The sequence below is a fragment of the Pezoporus wallicus genome, unplaced genomic scaffold (genome assembly GCF_028554395.1).
Source record: "Pezoporus wallicus isolate ANWC-B61680 ecotype Strahan unplaced genomic scaffold, APGP_CSIRO_Pwel_v1 contig_3817, whole genome shotgun sequence".
NCBI lineage: Eukaryota > Metazoa > Chordata > Aves > Psittaciformes > Psittacidae > Pezoporus > Pezoporus wallicus.
The window spans coordinates 13,637,078-13,658,515 of record NW_026635157.1 but is presented as its reverse complement, the minus strand read 5'-3'; the positions used below and the strand labels follow the sequence as shown (position 1 = coordinate 13,658,515).

General features: G+C 35.0%; 1 protein-coding gene across 3 annotated transcripts in view; it reads right to left on the bottom strand.

Moving 5' to 3' along the window:
• Nucleotides 1–8,414: 8,414 nt before the first annotated feature.
• Nucleotides 8,415–21,438, bottom strand: part of TRDN (triadin) — a 102,925-nt gene continuing 89,901 nt past the window's right edge. The window contains exon 12 of one of the 3 annotated variants that reach the window (XM_057409412.1): nucleotides 8,415–10,074. In XM_057409412.1, coding sequence (XP_057265395.1) covers nucleotides 9,959–10,074 — 116 coding nt within the window. In that variant the 3' untranslated portion in view covers nucleotides 8,415–9,958. The remainder of the gene's footprint in view (nucleotides 10,075–21,438) is intronic. The other 2 variants (XM_057409407.1, XM_057409420.1) reach the window with 2 other exon arrangements.

The window sequence follows — 21,438 nt, the reverse complement described above, 5'->3', positions numbered from 1 at the left end:
TGAAATACTGCACAGCATGCTTCCTAAACCAAACCCAAATATATGTACGTTTGACAGAAAAATTGATATTTTCATACAGTACATAAATTCTGCAGTCTGGTCATGATTGTTTCATAAGTAATTATTTTGCTTTAGGTGGGGCAATGTATTTATTTACCAATATTCAGGGTCTCCTCAAACCATATTTCTGCTGATTTTCTGACAATCGTGCTCAATGTTAAGCTTCATCTTGACATTTTCTAGTTCTTGTTTTAAACAGATTTGTTTAATGTGTTTCCCTTGATACTGTCTTGACAAAATGAACCAGAAAATCCTTGCATGTATTTTACAGAATGTTTCTCCCAGTGTTCTGTGTGCTTAATTCTCCCTGTTGAAATCCTGGAAGTACTGGCCTTGAAGATACAAATTGCTTTGTGTCATGAGCATGTTTTCTGATATTGAGGTTTCCTAAGAATGTATAGAGCACCAGAGTAATGTTCATGATCCACAAACTTGTTTGGAGCTTAATTTTCTTGTAAATGTTAATATTCTTGTTATTATCTATCTCTAGGATTCCTAGGAGTCTCTCTGACACGTTGTTCCAAAGGCTCATGCTAGGGACTGTGGCTGCCTTCTCAAAAGGGGAGAGTTCACCCTCAGATTACACACCAGTTGTTACACAGCTTTACTTTTCTGTGCCACCTATGAATCTTCAGTGTTTAGTTTCCACATGCAACGTAGAACATTTAACTGTTTAACTTTTGCTTACTCTGCCTGACTTGACCGAAACTGTTAAACATACTAAGTCTATCAGTTACTGTCAGGAAGAAGCTTCCTTCTAACTGTCTTCCTTCCACTAACCTTCTCTCCTAGTAACTAGAGACTGAAGTGCTGCTGGTACTTCTGTGATTTATATTGTTTTTTCTCAGTACCTCAGTTTTGGTGGAGCAGTTATAGCTCCATGCTTCCAGATTTTTCTTCCTTATGCTTCTGGTGCTAGGTGATGCACAGCCATTATTCTTAAGACAAGAGCCTTACAAACAAGATTCCCTTTAGCCAGAGAACATTTTTCCTCTTGAATCTATAGCATTTTGCATGCTTCTGTGGCCCAGCTAAGATACACAGCATCTACTCCAAGTTTCATAGCAAGTCTCAGAGCCGTATGTGTCTTGAGAGCCATGAGCTGAGAATGACATGACATGAACATGACATGGAGCTCTGAGAAATGGAGCTTTATATTGATGAGGTACAAGAAGTAGCAGAATTTTTTACAGCAAATAACCTAAAGCACAAGGAGACTACATCCCTGGCTGCAGAGTTTTTATTGCCAAGTCATTACACCAATTAATTCTTCTTCCATCAAGCTCTCAAGCTGCAATACTCAGAGTGCTCAGGGAGCCTGGAGACATGTATATTAGTTATGAATTTTTTTGAGGACAATTACATGGATTACATACAGGTATTAAAAGTAACCCATGAGCACCGCCCAATGCAAGATATGCACTCTTGGTAAAGTCTTAGAAAAACAGTCAAAGGGTTTCCAATCACATCTTGGCTGCCCCATTGATGTCCCTCATAGCTACTACTGACAAAAGTATGGGTAAATTAGAACAATGAACTTGGTAAATAGATACAATGAAAGTGTTATTTCTGATTTCAGGACGCAATCCCGGTTCTTGAATAAATTTATTTCCTTTCAATCCGAGTAGCTCACAATTGTTGCATTTTAAGCGTATATTTAACACCAGCAAAATTGTAATTTCTGAAGCAGTAAATTCAGTGGGTATTCTACAGATTTGTAGACAGCTAAATTAAGAGGCAGAACAAATAATTACATAGGAACTTATGCAGGTCTTTTGCACTGTAAAATATGAACCCCATTCTTTTACTGAAAGTACGTGGGGTTTTTTAGTTAAGAACAGTAAAAGGACTACAAATATTCATGGATCAGTTGCTTAAAGAGGGATCAGTGGCTTACACAAGGAAACACAAGGTGGTTTTGATGATTCAGGATTGACTGTATTAGGCAATTAAAGTGCAATTGACTACTGATAAAATACCTTTATTTTTACTGGGTTTTGATAATATAGTTAGTTATGCTTTTTTCACCAGGAGTGCTAATTGTGAACTACATTTTATGTACAAAGTGTAGGATGTATGTGTACAAAACAAAACCTCACCTTCAGAAGTCTGCAATGACCTTATAAGAATGAAATAGGCATATATGCAGATGGCAGAGTATGAGGTGACAGTCAATGAGACAAGCAATGGACTTTGCATTTAGTCATTTTTTCTGTAGGCTCTGTGCAGAAGTGGAACTTTACATAGTACAAGGAGCAATCCAGTGAGCATGAGAAGTGTGTGAATTATAGTGATGTACTACTGAATGGGAATTCAACTAATTTTTTTTTTTTTTTTTCTGGGAGTGAAAAAAAAAGCATAGAATAGTTTTATTGGAAAATGACTGGAGTAAGGAGAACAGCCCTAAAGAAAGAATCTCCTGAGATATAATTATTTATTTCTGAATAAGGGGTGAGAGACTGATAACACCAGTGGAAAACCAAGTAAAACTCAACAGAGACCAAGAAAGAAGTGCTTCAATCTGAATTGCCTGTATCATCCTTGACAATGTCTTTATGTTATGTTCATGGGACGTCAACTAATTCTTGGACAAGAGGGGGAGGGAAGATAACAGAAACATGCTAGTAACGCAGCACTTGAAAACAGGCCTGGTAAAACCAGTGTGCTACTGTGCCAGTGCTGAGTGGAATCTAAATTTAGGGATGCATGTGATTTCCTGGGCATAGTGTCATGGGAATGCTGCCTGAGAACTGGAAGAGGAAGGTTCTCTAAGAGTTTCTTTTCCATGTTGTTCCAGATGCTCCATGTGCTTATGGAAACACTGACTCTGGAAGAAACTGTCAGCTCATACTATCCCCTCTGAGAAACTGAGGTAAGAAGGGCAGCAAAATAAAGCTACCTGTACCTTCTTATGGAGAGGCATGATTATAACAAACACTAGCTAGTAGGACTGAATGACAGAAGTTAGAAGATGTTTTGTTTCAGATAAGCTTTCTAAAGTTCAGAGACTTAAAAGGCTTATCTGCATTTATCTAAAACCCTTTGAAAGGAAATCTCAGGAGAATAGTTCTTGTGAGAGACTTTGGATATTGTCTGGCTTTGTGAAATACTACAAGAGCTTTTCTTGCCTACTGATTCTGGTCCTGGCAGAAATGGAGTGGCAGAGATATGCATATACTCACTCACATACAAAACAGAACAAAACAAACATTTTCTTGAGGAACTATAATTCAGACTGAATACAATAACTTCATTTCAGATAAAACTTAATTTCATTTTTCTGCAAGCATCTCTGTACACCCGAAGCTGTCACTGGAATAATTTTAAAAGACCGTAAAAAAAAATCTGTATTTTTAAAATTGTATTTCCTTATTAATTTTTAAGAGATTATGGTTGCTCTTCGTTGTGAGGATTGAAATTATGACTTTGCATGTTGCTTAGGGTGGAGACTGACGATGACTGGACAGTTGAACTTTTGATTCTAAATGATTTCACACACATTCAAACAGTAAGGCGGCTTTAGGTTTACAAACATTTTTAAGGAAATAACCAAACCAACCAACCAACCAAAAAAACTGCAAAAAACCCAAAGAAATAATTTCTGCTTAATTTGGAATGCCATGGAAACTCATACTTTTAAAATTAAATCTAAATTTCAAGTAAAAATTTACCTCATCTGTCTCTTTGAAAAACAGAAATCCTTTCTGGGTAAGAATGTCCTTCTTGGTCCAGTTATTTTCTCTATGAGAAAAAAATCCTGCCTTACCTCAGACAAACTACTGAAAAGTCAAGAATGATCAAAGTAACCTAAATGGTATACATCTAAAGTTCTTAGAATTGCTTCTTTTCACAAACACAGATACACACACATGCACACACACATTCTCAAATACTCCCTGTAGCTCACATGTGAATGCTTAGGCAAAAATAAGTGCACTTTCGAAAAACTCTGTTTAAACCACACCATTTCAGCAGAGTAATTCAATACAATTTGTTCTCATACTGAGCAAGTGAAAGACTAATGTGGCACACAGGTGATTGGAAGTATAGGCCACCCTGAAGACCTAGGCAATCTCTCCAGACTGATTTTACTCTTTGAAACTGCTTCACTGTTTTCAAATCCTGCTCTGAAACACTATTTGGTAGCTTTGAAGATTGCTTATGGAGGTATTATTGAGGTCTGCAGAAAGTATGTATTAGCAATTTTGTGTTTGAAATTCCGAATGCTTATATGTGACCCACATAAGTGTTCCTTATTTCTTCCCATAGTGATTATAGGCTCCCTCTTCATGACTGTTAAGCACCAAAACTGTTTGTTAATAGCATAGGGCCATAGTTGCCCTCACTAAACAACATAGTAGGGATCAAAGGAGTACCAATACCAGCATAGTGAAGCTGGAATATGCATGCCAAGGGAAAAAAAAAGATTGCATACCAACTTCCATGACAAGAAAAGCAATAGAAAATCCATTGGACAATAGACAATGGCAAATATGATTATGACAAAGAAGTAAATTCCCAGGGGAACCCTGACTTCTCATGGTACATCCTTCACTAGCAAGAGCCAAACCAACACATCTTAGACAGCAGGGTTAGCTTTCCTCTGTGACTGACATTCGTACTAAGCAACACAAACTGACCGTAGCAACAATTGTGTTACCAGTGCCGGGAAGGGTTTGGAGGGTGCTTTTGATGGGCGTGCTTTTGAGCAAGAATGTCTGAGTTTTAGAAAAATGGGATGAGTAGGCTATGCAGGACATCTTCTGCAAGGATATCCTTTTTCTTTCCAAAGAAACATGGAATGTCTACTTTTGAAAGCCCAGAAAATCTTAATGTAAGTCACTATTTCCCATTTGCAGGTGCAACATATGAAAAAGATTATTGCTTTTCTGTAACATTTAGATCAATTTAAAAAGATTAAAGTAATATTTAGAGTTGTTTGGTTTTGTTTTATTGAGTAGATTTTGGTGAATATTTATTTTTAAATGCATAATATAATGTTGGAAAGTAGATGATTATTAATAATAATGAGAAGACAGTAATATGTCTAATCAAAATATTAATATCTTAATAAATAATTTTTTCCCAATGTCTAATTTTTTTCTGTCTTATACTAGAATAGAAGTAGTACAGAAGAGCCTTGTGTCATTAAATAAAATGTCAAGGGCTTTCTGAAACAGTGAAGATTTAGGCTTTTTTCATCATAGCTAAATCATTAGAGTTTACTGCCTAAATGACTAATATGAATAAAGAAATAACTCACTTTGAAACCTTTTGCAGTTCACTTCAAGGGTTTTGCTGTATTCAGTACAGACTCATGGAGAAGTAGGGCCCATATTTCTCAAGCACCCCTTGTTTTTATGTTGTAGATACAGCACCCTGTTTAAGCTACCTAAACTGTTTCTTCAAATAAACTAGATTAAAGCTTAGCCCATAATACTGTGATATTTCTGACAAAAAAAAATTTCTTATTTATTTTTATTCTCCCCTGAATTTAAATTTTTCAGAAAATGCATTTTCATTTGCAAATCATGTCAGTGTTAGTAAAAATGTTCTAAATTTGGATAAAACATCAAAATTCTGCACTTTAGAAAGTTTTCCTCTGTATCTTGAATCACTGTCTTTAGAAGTTTCTTCTTTATGGGTCATTGATTTTAACAAAAGTTTTTTTCTAGAAAAGTCTGTGTATGGAAGAGGAGAACGTCATTGACAGACTGTACAGAGTCAGAATTATTTGTATAAGATTTTTACATTTCTATACATCAAGGGATCTTTTTCAAAATTTGCATTGGCTCTAGTAATTTAGATACTCTTGGCAATATCCCCTATTGTTATATTCATGAACGGAGGAATAGACTAGAAATTTTTAAAATTCATAGAATCATAGAATAGTTAGGGTTGGAAAGAACCTTAAGATCATCTAGTTCCAACCCCCCTGCCATGGGCAGGGACGCCTTCCGCTAAATCGTATCACCCAAGGCCTCGTCCAAGCAACAAAGATGCAGATTTCTATTTCAATGCCAGTTTAGCCTCCACAGGAGTTTTGGAGGAAGTTAAACATATTTCATAACAACTCATTTTACTGCATTCTGCAAAATCTTTAATTAGATAATCCAAACAGTGATCTAGAAAAAATACTTTTTTTTTTCAGAGCCTCTGAAACCATTATAGAAATTTTAAATTTTTCTTTTTGACCTCATTTAACACCACAAATACCAGCAAGATGGCAAAGAACAGCCAGTATATGTCAGGCAAAGGAAAGAAAAATTTCAGAGCCCATCACCATTTATCAATAGATCAGAATGTTTATGTTGATGACTATTCCAGGATAAGTGCTCTCTCACTCAAACATACCAGCTCAGATTTCTAGGACAATACAACCTGGAAAATGATACTCAGATAAGATGCTGTTCCAAGGTGGGTTTTTTTGTTGGTTTTTTTTTGTGGTTTTTTTTTTTTTTGATATAATGCTCTTATAAAAGTGGGACAAAGCATATTGTCTGAGATCATATGTGATATGCATTAAGATGGCTATGACTAAGAGAAGCATTTTGATACAGGCTTTCCGCAAAGTTATTATGATCTTGTGAGAAACAAAGACATGCTACTCTAGAACAATTAACATGAATCCTTACCAATAACTAATAAGCCCTGAGCTTAATTTCAACATTTTTTCTCTCACTGCAGTCTTCTTGAGAGATTACACTGCCATGTCAGAGAGCATAACACGGGAGGACTATCAGAAGGGAAAGTCCTTCTCGGGTGAATGGGGAAATGGAGGAAGCTAAAAGGTATGTGAGCTGAGCAAAAAAGTTAAGACCTGAGAGAGATATTCACAGAGAATCAGTGTACACTGCAGAGCAGTTTTAGGTTGCCAGTGATAACAAAACACAAGAAAGCTAGAGTTAGAAGAGGTGATGAAGACTACGGTCAAGAAAAGAAGCATATTAAAGTCAAAGTTCAGATAGCCATGGACAGCAGATCTGTTCAAATCACAGTCAGCACCAGTGTCCTCCCTAAATGGCTGCATCAGAGTGTCAGCCAAGATGAGTGCCTCTTCCAAGTCCCTGTGAAAGTTCCAGAAAAAGATAAGATAAAGAATATAAAATTAGTTATTTTACTTCATGGTTTGACAAACAAGGTTTCCAAATTGGAACACAAGTAAAAGCTATGTATCAATGTCTTTCTCTTCACAAATTCAGTTTCCCTCTTTATTTGTTGTTACAGGATCTTTTGTTTTGTTTTGTTATTTTCTTCTGTTGGTGGCCTGAAACTTCAAACTCTTGATTAAATTTTGAGTGGAATATCAGAAGACAGCAGTGCTTTTTGGAAAGAGCAAAACCACCATGAAATAAGAGAGCAATGATCTGTTCTTTTCCCTTCTTACCAGATGAGTACAAAGAATTTTGTTTTCAAAAATATATGAAAGATCAATTCACATGCACACATTTCAATGTAATTTATTGCATACTACTAGAATATAGTGCACAAATTGGCATTTTTTTTACACAATCACCCCTTTTCCAGAAGATTTACTGTGGAATTAAAGGAAGACAAAATTGTAATGACAAGACGAGAAAAGCTGAGATTTAATAAATCAATATGCTGTTTTCCTAAGACCTCATAAATGCAGCAGAGCATAATTTCTACTGGGCATCATATACTATCCAGGAAAAGCTTTCTATTTGAAAGCATAAAAAAATTTAGAAATGTTAGAAGCATCTATCACACATATTGCCAGTATTTTCACCTTATCAAAAATCAAGGATGGTCCAAGATTACGTAAGAAAGCAGTGGCAAAATAGGGCTATAGGGAAAACATCTCAAACCAGAAAGAGAATAGACCTTTTTTAGTCTTTACCAGCTACATGTTTTCATATCTAGTGTCAGAATATCAGTGAGTTGGAAAGACTAGTGTCTAAATAGACTGGTATAATGAATTTTCTGTGTGACAACCGTTCTGTTTTTTCTTACGGTTTTAGCTTTTTTGCGGAGCTGGTTGCTTCTGTCAAGCACTGGGCTAGTCCTTTCAATGTTCTATAAAGTACATTTCTCAATTAACAAGCGCTTGTAATTGTTCCGTATTATGAGAAATTATACTACCTTCAACTATATAATAAGAATCTTTTCTTTCAATCTGTCTTTTCAACTGTTCAGTGATATTTAGTCGTGTAACAGTGATATAGGTATGTAAGCATTAGAAAGTCACAGAAAGGTGTTTCTTCAGCTATTTCAGAGATTTAAATTTCCCTGCCTAGTACTCTTTTTCTGTTCTGATGTTGTGCCAAGTATTCCCACAAATTACTAAATTATTTTTCCCACGGGTGAGATAAAGCTTCACAGTTTAGGGTTCCTGAAGGATATTTTCTCATTTGTGGTAACCACAGAATAACACACTATAACAGCTTTTCACAGCAGCATTTTTATAAGTAATTCTTCATCAGTTTCTCCAAACCACTTGCATGAACAATATTGTGTATTATTGTATCCTAGTGACTGGCCTTGAGCCTTAAAGTGAATTAAGTTGGATGATTCTGAGCAGATAATCTGCCCCCTCAATTTGTTTGCCAAATAGGTGTCTAATTTACATTCACAATTACCTCAATTGCATGCACAAATGAGCTAATGAAACACACAAATGTGTAACTGGTCATAAATAGTAATTTCCATGTGCGATTGCAGTAATTGCATGCTGTTCATAATTTTGAAAATCAAGAACTTAATGTTAATTTGACGCTAATTCATGTTGTATAACAGTTATATTTAAAGATTACGTTTATCACTCAACAAATGCAGCAGTCTTCTTCTGTTATGTCTCTTGTCCATTATGGTTAATTGGTGGATAACAGTGTTTAACATTGCAGGGACTTCTTCCTGATAAGCAGGGATCAAATATTTCCCTAAACCAAGCAGGACTGCAGATCTATTTATATACTATATTGTGTTGCAATACCCACAGTTTTATACTCCTATAAACAGTATGTTTAGAAATATTAATTTGAGGTAAAAGAGATTTTGGGGAAAGAGATAATAAACCACATTATGGAAATATATAATTTAACTCTTTGTTTTAGTGAGAGGTTCTGCCAAAATCTAACTCATTTTCTGTTTCCAAACGCAGGCAACTCTTATAGCTCTTGTTACTTTTTCTGCTGCCATCCCATCTGTTTTTCTCTCAGACTGCAATTGCTTTCTGGAAAACATAGAGCTAGGACTTATGAGAGAGATTAGCAAGTGGATGGTGTGACTGAATGCCTCTAAAATATTACAGAAAAACTGCTATATAATTACATGAAAAGACACACATTTTGTACTATTAAATTGTATGGTGTAAAGACCAAGAATGTATATTACAGTAGTAGTGCTAAGTCATTGGACATAGTCCATTTTAAAACTAAAATTCATGTTTCAAAAGTTTTACTCATATTAGTAGAGTGTAAACAATATAATTCTATTGTAAGGGTTATGTTTTATTCTTCTGAAGGTAAGATCTGACTGTATTTTTCTTTCTGTGCTTTTAACAGTAAGAATAAGATTGATAAATGCAGAGCCAGAAATATTATGCTCATTATTGCAGAAAATACACAGAAATATTACTGAATAACAATAGCTGAAAGAGTAATCCAAAGTATATTAAGAGTATAATGTTGATTCTGTATACAATTAGATGGCATCTTATGGCTGAAAACCATCCACAGCATCTTACAGATTAAGCCTTTATTCTGAAATCTATTTTCACTTGGGAAATCCCATGAGCCATCTGTGGGACTACTATAAGGAATATAAGGTCTTGTCATGTAAATATGATTGTGCCATTCATGCCCCAGGCCTAATAGCTTGATCAGTTTTATAATATAGATTATATTTATAAACAAAATCCATTAAACAGAGAGTCAAGTTAATGACCAAAAACCAATAAAGGAGAAAAAAAATCAAACTTGCCTTCAGTAATTGCCGTTTTCTTTCTTGGACTATGTTCTAGAAGAAGACGAGGTGGTACCATTTCCTTATGTCCTGCACATGAGTACACAGGTTAGGAAGCATAGAAAATGTATTCACTAACAGGCTGAGCAGATTTATTGGGAGACTGAGCTCCCTTCAGAATTGTTCATGTTTAAAGTATTACTCTGGGCATAAAAGGTACTATTTTCCAGACAACACTGGCAGGAAATGTATTTCTCAACAAATAAAGGACTTTATTTTGAAGATACATTTTAAATTCGTGAAGCCCAAGTGAATCAAACATATGCTGAAATGCTTACAGTTCTATTTTTCTTCATTAGGCTAAAAAACTCTGAAGAATAATTCTGTGATAATAAGGTTACATATTCATGATGCCTCTTCTACAGTAAAAGCTTATTTTCTTCTGTCAAACAAATGATCTTCAGTTGTTCCCTCAAGTCCACTTATTATGAACTTCTTGAAACACCAGTAAAAATTATTATGTTTCTCATCCTTAAGGATTATTCTTAATTAGCCAGTACCAACCAGGTCATGCACTGTAAACACTGATGAGGTTCTGATTCCAGCTGCTGACTGAAATACCTCTTCACTCTTAGAGCATTGAACTGTACTCTCTCGCACTGTATTGAACTAGGATTTGCTGTACTGTCTTAGCTTATGTGTAGATACCATGCTTTATCCAAAATACATTTCACTTCATTTCATCAAAGATTCACAAACAGATCTATCACACTCATACTATGCATGCTTCTTTTCTGGTTTATAACACCTGTTTTCAGTCTCATTCCCTTTTAATTTCTTTCTTTGACATTTATGTTCAGTTGCTATTATATCATTGTCATTTGCAAAACACAATTTGTTGTGACTTGTGAAATGAAATTAAGTAGTTAAATATAATATTGATTCATATGCACCAGCATTCATTCACGGCACCAGCATCCCCATGCAATGAGGCTGTTAAATCTCAGTTCCAGCTCAACATCACAAACTCAAAGCCATTCCTCATGCCCGGTGATAGACTCCAAAGAGAAATTAAGATCTTAATGAGCCTTGGAAACTGAGATATCATACTTACCTCTCTCATTTTGCAATGGTATGTGTACTCATGTGGCATGCATGAAAAAACAGCATCTTAAAGACAACAGTGGGATTTGAGCACCATGGTCTTAATGCTATTGCATCTCATTAGCATGTGTATGATTGCAGGCAAATAATTTGCAAGCGTGTAGTTTAGTTCATCCAGTAATATATATGAAATACCACACACAGAGCTGCTCAAGCTTGACTCATGTGCCTGAGCCACTGATGAAATGTTGACACATTGACAAAATCAATACATTGAAGGGTCTGTGCAACAAATGGTAAAATTCTAGTTTTACACATATTTCCTGCCTTGGCAATAAACACAAGTGGATATTTACAAATCTCATCACAGGATGACTCTAGCCTTAAAATGAACAGTAGGCAAAATTCAGGAATCCAGATGTCTAGCAACATTTTTCCAAGCATTTTATGTCTTAAAAAAGTAATCTTAAAATTGCAAACTGAGCTAATGAGATGCTGAATATCATTTGATGCCAACCAGAACAGATAAGTTTTATGCATAACTTCTATTGACATACAGAAATTTCATTGACTGAATTCCTAGTTCAGAATTAAAAGCATCCTAAAAATTAACAAAAAAATGATAAATGAACTTTTTCTTTCTGCTAGTTTTGATTAATGTCCTGAACATTGTTTTTTGTTTTGTTTTCTTTTTCTTCTGTTTTTGCCTAAACTGTATCACCTGTCCCTGGATAGAAAAAGTGACAGATTTTATAACTTACTGTTTTATGTGAAAGATGGCAAAGGGCAGTGGCTCAGGAGGTTGAGTAGATCAGTAATGAAGAAGGATAGTCAATAATTTGGACTGCAGTGTGGTACCTACTGCGTGAGGCAATGATCTAACACCTCTAGGTCAAAGTATAGGCTGGCCCCATTATCTTCCTGTTCTTTGCTGTAGCAGCAATTTTCTAATGATTGCACCAGTGTTAGTTAGTATAATGCCAGTGGCTTACCACTTACTGCTAATGACTTGTCAAGTTCTATTTTATAGTTTTACAAGTTTTAAGCAAATAATTTATTTCATGCAAATTAACCACATGATTCAATATGAGAGTGTTTTAAGCACCAAAAGCTTAAGCTTCACAGATCAAAAACTTTCCCTTAGGCCAGAGTGTTTGTTCTGAGCAGGTTCCCATCTACTCTGATAAAAGGCTTCTTTAATGTTTCCATGTGTTATTAAATGTCTCTCTATTCACTTTGAAGGGAATGCAAAGGACAGAAGCAGAATAAATATTTTATCCATTCTTTTGATGAGATATGTTAAAGGGGATATCCTAAGTCAAATTTCTTTCCCTTCCTTTTTTTCTTCCTTATAAGTTATAAAGCAGAAGTGGTTTTCTGCAGTACAGAGAATTCATAAATAGAAATGAGGAGCTGACCTCAGGTGATCAGACCATTAGGATTAGTGGTGACTACTATTTTGACTACTATTTGTCCAGTGGCCAGCTGGACACATATCCATGATGTAAATGAGAGGAAGGCAGGATATTTTCAATGATCCCAGTGGATAATCAGATTAGTCCACGAATCATGAGAAGTCATTGTCCAGATTACCACTATTATTATTGGACATACAGCTATCCTGCTGCTTTAAAAACGCAGCCACAGAAGAGCACTGAAATTTAGCGTCTGCTTATTTTTTTGCTTCTCATTTCAAATGTAGAATTTAGTTTTCTACTATGAGATAAGATGAAAATGTTCATTTGATTTGATTTTTTTTTTTAATTAGGATTTGATTTCTCCAAAAGACATAATTGCAAACACAAATGTATGCGTGTATTTCTGTGCCCAATTTGTCCATGCAGTTGTGCTACAATATTTTTATGCCTAATCTGTCTATGCAGTTGTTTTACAGATACCTCCTTCATAGATGATATTGTGAACATCTATCTGACAACAAATTACAGCCAATGGAAACCAAAATAGTGAAATGTTTTGACTTTAAGCCCATGGGAATGTGCTCACCAGGAGGGAAAGTGTCATGTTAAGGCATGAGTAGCTTCCTCTACTGCCTGAAAGGAAAGAAATATGTTGCACAGATGAATAGAAGGTTTAAGACACTAGATGGTAACATGAATACTTCATTGAAAATAAGCTACAGTCCTCAAACTCTGTGAAACTTCTGTCATCTGTGTTTATTAAATCCCTTGAGATATCATGAAGAAATTAATTCTGACTTTTTTTATGAATATTTTAGATTTTATATTACATGATAAGTAATACAAGACAAACTTTAATTACCTTACTTTTATCAATCTAGGAAGCATCTTTTTTCATGTGTCAAAAATGTCATGTCTGAGCACTGAGGAGAAACTGATTTCTTATGATAACAGCAAATCATGTGGGTTTTCTTTCTTCTCCGATCTGCCCAGTTCAATTTGTCTGCAGCGACCTTCATTGTCATAGATAAATCAAAAGGTCATGGGATAAAAGAAAACACTCCCAAAGTTACTATAAAGCATTGTTATTATTGTACAAATAAAGATATTGTAGACAGGTGAATATTCCAATTTGATATGGGGAGAAATAACGTCACCACAGAATGCAATATGTGGAATTATATATGATTCCTATGATTGTGTACTTTCTTATATCCATATACCAGTTATCTGAACAGCAGCATTCCCACAATCCAAGAGTACTAACACTTTGTTCAAGTGTCCCTCAAACAGTGCAGCAAAATGTCTTCAGATAAATCTCATTCTGTCCAGATGTGACCTCTTTCCCTAATGACATTTAAAATAATTGAAATAAAATAAGTGTGCTCTTTGTAGAGTCATTTGTTATGAAAAGTAAATTAAAATCAAATGTTTCATGAGCCTTGGAACAAGACATGGATCAGCAGAATGGGGTAACACTGCCAAATACACTTTTAGGGGATTGAAATCTTAATGGAGTTTCATCATTCTGTTCAGGCTTCCAGTTCTGACATGTAAGCTGCTTGAAGTTAAAGATGACCCTCTCTCTTGTCAGTCTCTCTTCAGACATTAGACTGTCACTATTCTGAGGAATGATTTCTCCATTTAATGCTTCTGCATAAAAACTATAAGCAAACTTTTTTTTTCTTTTTGATGTTAAGAAAGAACAGGAGAGGATCATGAGGTAAGATTGCATAACTGTTTTGAACAATGAAATGTTCATTTTGGGGAAGGAATGAATTAGGCAGGCAAGAGAGTTATGGGTAAAACGATGAATGGCTTTTTTATTTATTTATTTTTTCTGTTTTAACCTGCAGCTCAGGTCTCAATCAGAAATGTATGTAATGTATCTTAGCTGCTTAACACAGCTGAGCAGTTAAATGCTTTTAAAACAAGATATCTGTTGAGAATTCTTTCCCAGAAATTTTTACCACAAAAACCTTCCTTAGCTCAACCCGTATCTTGTGAAAGGTTTTCTAATTTTTGTGCTCAGAAGATTCAAGCCATTAAGGAGTTAAAAGGTAGGTTTTAACAGTTTTATCATTACACATTAGTAAAAAGTCACACAGCCTTTCTTGACATTAAAAGAAAATTGAATTGGAAATGGAATTGAATCGTCTCCACTTCCTCCTATTATTTATCACATGCATTTAGCAGGTAAAAATAATCCTACATGTTATGTTTAGAAATATTGAAAGACGGATCTCAAAGAACTGAATCCTAGGACAGTGAAAATGAGGGGTTATTGTGTGGAAATGATGGGTTATTAAAGTTATTCATACTAGAGCACAAAAGGACTGCAAAAGCAGCTTATAAAATGAAAAGACATACTCATCCTTCCTCTGTCTCCCCAAATAAACTTAATAAATTGGTATCATATACAGTGATACCTAACATAATTAATATGAATAACAGGAGTTGGTATAGACACATATTTTTCACAATATGAAGTATCCACAAGAAAATAATTGAAACAGAGAAAAGAAAACACTGAAATTAAATACTTCCTGCTAATAATTAAACAGAATGGAGGGGACTTATAAGCTGTTATAATGAAAAGTAATAGACACTGCATATGCCATGGGATCACTGCTAAGTAATTGATGATTTATTTGTGTCTGGTTTATCTGTAAATAGTATCGTTTCAACTGCCATTAGTCTAGCTACAGCTCAGAAACTTTCAGTGCTGAAGTCAGAAAAGCTACCTATACATTACTTACAGAACGCTAAAACTTTACGTTGTCTTCAAGAAAGAGGGCATATGGCAGGTCTTACTAAACAAAAACAGCCTACCATTGATAAAATCAAATTACAGATACTATAATCTCTTTATTTATAGATAATGATTATGTTTAACATAGAAATCACTGGAAGTCCAGTGGAATCCAAATACCTGTGACTACAAGCCAAGAAGTTTTTTGCCTCTCTGAATCTTTTTGCTAGAATAAGAGAAACAAGAAGTTAATGATTATGTTACCTGTCTTGTCTGCACTTGACAATCGCTTCAGAGAGTGAGTCTATCACAATTTTTCTGAAGTAAGAATTTCAATAATGCAGCTTGAAGTTAAAAGGAAGAGAACTAAGTGATTTTATTAGATCAAACATCAGAAGTAGGGTCTAAAAATAGAGAGGTGTTGGCTACTAAATCCTGTTTCTCACACCCACTGAAATCAATGACAGCTAAGTATTAGGTTAGTGTTAAGCATCTAATACTTTTGAAGGTTAGGCTCTATGTAATTAAGAAACTCACAGAGTTTTCTCTTTCTTCTAAAAGTGCTTCCACTGGAATATTTTTGGGAATTACATGATTATGACATAGGGACAATAAAAAAATAAATACTGAAATTAAAGGCTAAAATTTACACCCTTTAAAAACTATGGTGATGTTAGGTTTGATGCAGTACTCCTCAGGAGCTGTCATTTCTAGAGCAAGAAAGAATACAAGGTCTGAACTGTTTCAGCCTGAAACAATTTCAACTAAAGCTGCTGGTTTTGTGTAAAGGGTAGGAAGAATTATAAGAAATACTGGAATAAAAATTGATAATAGTTGAGATAATGATTACTTTAACCACATTTTGGTAACTTCTGATTCTTTCTTCCTTTTCTTTCTCCCGGGAAAGACCCTATTTCCTATAAAGAGGTTATTTTTAGGATAGAGTCACAGGATTCACTGTCATGAGTTCCAGCCTTTGTGATCAAAGCCTCCTCTATAATTTTTTGAAAACTGCCTTAACTTACCATGCCTTTCTATTCTATCAAGAAATAAATCCTATAACAATGTTATTATTGTTATTCATACTTTTCAGGGTGACACTGCCGGTTTCTTGTCTTAGCCAACAGCTGTTCCTGATAATACCATTTGAATTCTTAGAGAAAACTTGTCATTTCAAGTCTTCATTTAAGCAAAATCCTTGCTTACATATTTGCAGCATACTTCTTGAATGTATGTAGGCTCTTTCTCAACCAAACATGTAAAAGTGAACTGTTTGATAGTTAAATCTAGATAAGTCACCCGAGGGATCCATTTTTAGTTGATGGAGAGAAATTGGTACCTTCAAAGGATGATTCATCTTTTCTAACTTGCGCATCTTTTTTAGGTTGAAATTGTCTTCTACAGACCACCATTTCATACCATTGGCTATGAGGACAACTAAAAGTTGAAGTTTAGCAATTAATTTCTGTGTATCTAAGTGAGGTGCAATTTATTGCAAACATCTCCTTTTACAGTTCTATATAAAGAAGACACTACATATGCCACCAAAATATTTCAGGACTAAAATCAGGAGCTGTAACTACTGCCTAGTAACACAGTGTTCCCCAACACCAAAGCTATTACGTGGATGAGTATCACAAAGAGAGAAAGGAATCTGTTATCAAGCTTAACTAAAACAAAAAAAAAAAAGATAACAGCATTGTTTAGGTTTAACGTGTTGGCATTGAGCACCTTTTGAGCTCTATGTGTTGTTTATTCTGTCAGACAAATACTGAGCTCATTGAAGGACAAAGTGAAACTAGTGGAAAGAAACCAAGTACCTGAGGGAAGAAAAATGTTTCCTGATGAAGGAAAGATAAATTAGTCTTGACTTGTTTTAGTTATATGTCAGTAAGTTGCCTGTCTTTTTTAACAAAGCAGATACATGCTGAAATTGAATAGCAAAAGAAAGAAATGCTCGAACATGGAATGGCAAAAACCTGCCACAGCTAACTGTCACAGGGACTGTGGACTAGATGCAGAAGGAAGTGGGCATAAGCAAGGCAGGGAGAGCACATACTCCTTAGGCCGCAGATGAACACTTCTTTGTCCTCTGCATTGCATGCTCTCACAACAGAAGAGGTGAGGAGTTATCGCTAAGCTGGAAATGCTTCATGATAGAATTTATTTTGTCAAAGCATTTTTAAATCCTATGTTCTTTGTATCTGTGTGGTATGGTGACCAAGTACCTGTTGTTAAGACTGATCTTCAATTTGCAGCAGAGACAAGAGCAAATCTATATTTGGGTAAGGAGAGTAACTTCTCTCAGTCCCACACTAGAGCTATAAATTTTGTCTTGTTAATGAGAAATTCAACAGAAAACTGGAAGCCTTTCTGTATACATTTTTTCTTCTTCATGATGTTTCTGTGTATTCATCAATAGGAGGTGTTTAAAGGCACACTTGCATAGATGTAAGCTATATTCCTCTCTATTAAGGTTGAGAGACGCTCATTGTAAACTTATTGTTAACTTCCCTAAGACAATTTCAGGAGTATATTCTCAAGGTAAGGATTTACTAGGTTACTTGTAATTTTGAAAAAAAAAATGTATATGCATTGTAGAGATATATAACCTGGGCTTATACAATTAGCTGAAGGAGAAGATTACAGGTTGTCATGTCTCATCAAAGACATGTTTGCTTGCAACCCATGGAAGGTTCCTTGTTTCCTGAAGTGGTCAGCATTTAAAGATGTGATTGGCCGGCTTGGTTAGCTTAGGCAACTCCATGATGGTCTTTATGGTTTCTCAGGCATTGTGTAAGGAGATTAAGCAACTAGCTAAGGTCTTCAGAGGTCTTCAGAGACTACTAGGTTGATGAAGTGTTTAAAATATAGATTATGTAGTGCTCAGTGCTACAACATCAAAATCTTTCTACAGGTCAGGCTTGCTCTCCAACATTAGAAAATGACAGAAACAAGAGGTACATATATGTGTATCCACGTAGTTAATCCTAAACTCTTTTTGCTAACAGGATGTTGCTGAGCAGATGTTCCAACCTGTGAAACAAATAAGTTAAGCCCGTTAGCAAGTCCCAGTCCCATTTTAGCTAGTTTAGGAACACTTGGAAACTTGGACATTTGAATGGGAAAGACTGAAGGAGACAGAATATCTTTCCAACTGTTGGAAATGGCTGAAAATTTTTGCCTCAACTAATATTCTTTACTGGAAGAATAATCTTTTTTGAGCCCTATCAGCTGAAGTTTAGCAGAGCTAGATGTAGCTGACTTCAGTGATAGTCTTTTCATTGCTTATAATGTGATCTCAGGTGTATCAACAATTGCACCCCATCCCTTTAAATGACTAATCCTGTGTATGCTCCAAATAGAAATAGTCAACAAAATCTGCAATATCATCATTGTCGGAGTTCTTCTGCAGCATACTGATTTTTAAAACCTAATAAATCTAGGCTTGAAAAGGAGAGCCTTTCTTTTGGGAATGGTGTTTTTCTCCTTACTTGAAGCTATCCAAGCTCTGAGAAAGAAACATATGCTCTCATAGGCTGACATTTGGAATTTGCGATTTTTAGGTTTCTGAATTGTTTCCTTGCCAACTATACCTCAAAAATATGGATAAAACTACTTCTGGCTTAAATAATTGTCTACAAATATTTTTCATATTGAATTTACTTCTGACAATGATATTGAATACTGAAGAAGGGTTTTGTAGCTCTCTAATTCTTCCCATATTTTAGCCTATTTGAAATAACATCAGCATTTGTTGTAATAATACCAACTGGGAATCAGTTATGACAATGAGTCATTAAATGTAATAACTATTTTACAAAGTCACTGGTTAAACTTATTTTTACCTTTTTCATATTAAACTGAATTTGTTTATTATTAGCCCTTTTCCCCATTTAATTTTCCCCATTTAATTTCTAAACAACTTACTTTTCAAACCTGAGGTGGTTGAATGTTTTGATGGTCTTCCACAACACAGCTAGCTTTTTTTCAGACATTGTTAATGAATCTTTTGAGGTTACCCTTGATTTTTAAACTTGAATATTGAAATATATGAAATAGTTATAATATGAAATAGTAGTAATAACTATCATACAAGTGTGAGGACACATTTTTAGTCTAATCTCCCTGCTTTGACAGATTATTTTGGTTTATTTCCATTAAAATCAAACATTTAGACTCATTTACATCATCAAAATTTTTGGCTTTTCTTTGTATCACATCCTCAGAATGGCTTGTAGTGAACTATCAAAGAAAGAGATCTGTTCCTCTCTGCAGAAGCAGAATACCACACATTCCCCGGGTAGATGCTTCTGGGAGAGTGAAAGTCTTTTGTAATTTTTTTGGCAAACTTACAATAAAGTGCCATAAGAGTGTTGACAGATGCAGGTTTTTGTGCCAGCATCTGGCTCTGACTCGCAGTGGAATGATATAAACAAGGAATAATGGATAGCTGTTTTGACTCTGTGGGATGGTGACAGGATTTTGTGCTGATAACATCCCCACAAAGAGAGCATCGTAATTTCAGAGTTTGACCAAGTAGACACAGCTTTTTGGGTGAGAAGTGCGTCATAGACAAGAACCTCAATAAATGTCATCAGCAGTTGTCTTCTTATGTGTCATATAATTGAAATGTAAAGAAGCAATATTTAGACTCCAAATCACAGCTAAAACTATTGCAAGAATTAGACATTAATAAATTATTTAGAAAATTTTCAATAATTAGAACTTAATTTTCAATTTGTCATACATATATTTAAAATTACTCTTCATTACTTCTTTCCTTTCAAACTGTTTGAAAAGTATTCAGAGCTCTCTCAGGAGATTACTAGAGGAATAAATGCTTTTGTCATTCAATCATCTCCATTTATGTCATTACCAGAAACAAATCTGTCGACAAGTGTTTCATCATATGAACAAGTTTTTATAAACTGGTGGACAATTAACTATCAACTCTGTAGATGTATCCAGATAAGTGTCTGCAAATTTGGGGGTACGGTACTGCCCTCAGAGGGAGGAAACATGTTAGTTCTTAGGTATCATCTTTCCCGTTTAAAATGTAAAACTATCAGTATCACAGTTGTCAAACTCTTGCTTTAGCATTTCATTAAGGCAAATACCTGGTTTGCTTGTTTCCTACTGTAGGGGAGGGGGCCATGGAGTAGGTAGAATTAGAAAGCATCTCTCCATAGGAAAAAAAAAAAATCTCTCTCAAATGTGAAAGCCTATAACTTAGCCCAGTTTTTCATGCTGAATTTCTCCAAACAAGAAGTAAATAACATGTTACTTTCTTATTTATTATGACTGATTTTTTTTCTGTTGCACTGCATTAAATATATCCCCAGAGAAACTACACTGGTATTAAAGTTGTCTCCATGTAAATGTAATGTAACAAGGTGAAAAGTTGCACCCTGTCATTGAGATATCCATAACACATCCTAGTCTTTAATCAAGTAGGAGTGACACTTAAAAATAGTTCAAGAGTCTAAAGGGCTTTGCTATCTGAAAAGCAGAGGGCAAGAATTTAACTCCAGTGCCGCAGCCCACCCACAGCAAATTCAGGCATTTTTACTGTCAAAATTAGGCACTTAATGGTCTTGGGTTTTTTTTTCAGTCATATACTCGATGATCTTGCAAAATTTCTGTATTTTCATAGCAGTATCTCCATAACTATTTTTGGATATTAAAAGGCAAGTATCAGACTGACAATGTCTTGGAATTCTCCTGCCACATTGTGTTATAACAGTAATTCCTGTACATTTTATTAAGTACTTCTTGAAGGTGGAAAAGAAGTGACAAATCTTGGAAGAACATTGTAGACATGAAAGATATTCAATCTGCCACTGTAGACTGTAGGTTCCCTATGGACTCTTGCCACATTTTGCCTGAATTTGTTAACTATGTTTGTCATTTCTTTATTATTATCAATTTTTATGAGTATATGTGCAAACTGTGGCTTTGACGATTTTTAACTGGCTAGGTGAGATGACTGTTTTACCTTATAGGATACACTCTTGCCATTTAAACATTCTAGAAAACCTGATGAAATTATCCAAGGCAAATATTTTTTAACAGTATAAGATTAGCAACATTGTCTACATCTCTTTGGCTTTTGGACCCTGGCATGGAAATACACAGTAAGCATATGGTAAATTGATGGAAGGAAATGGTATGGCCACA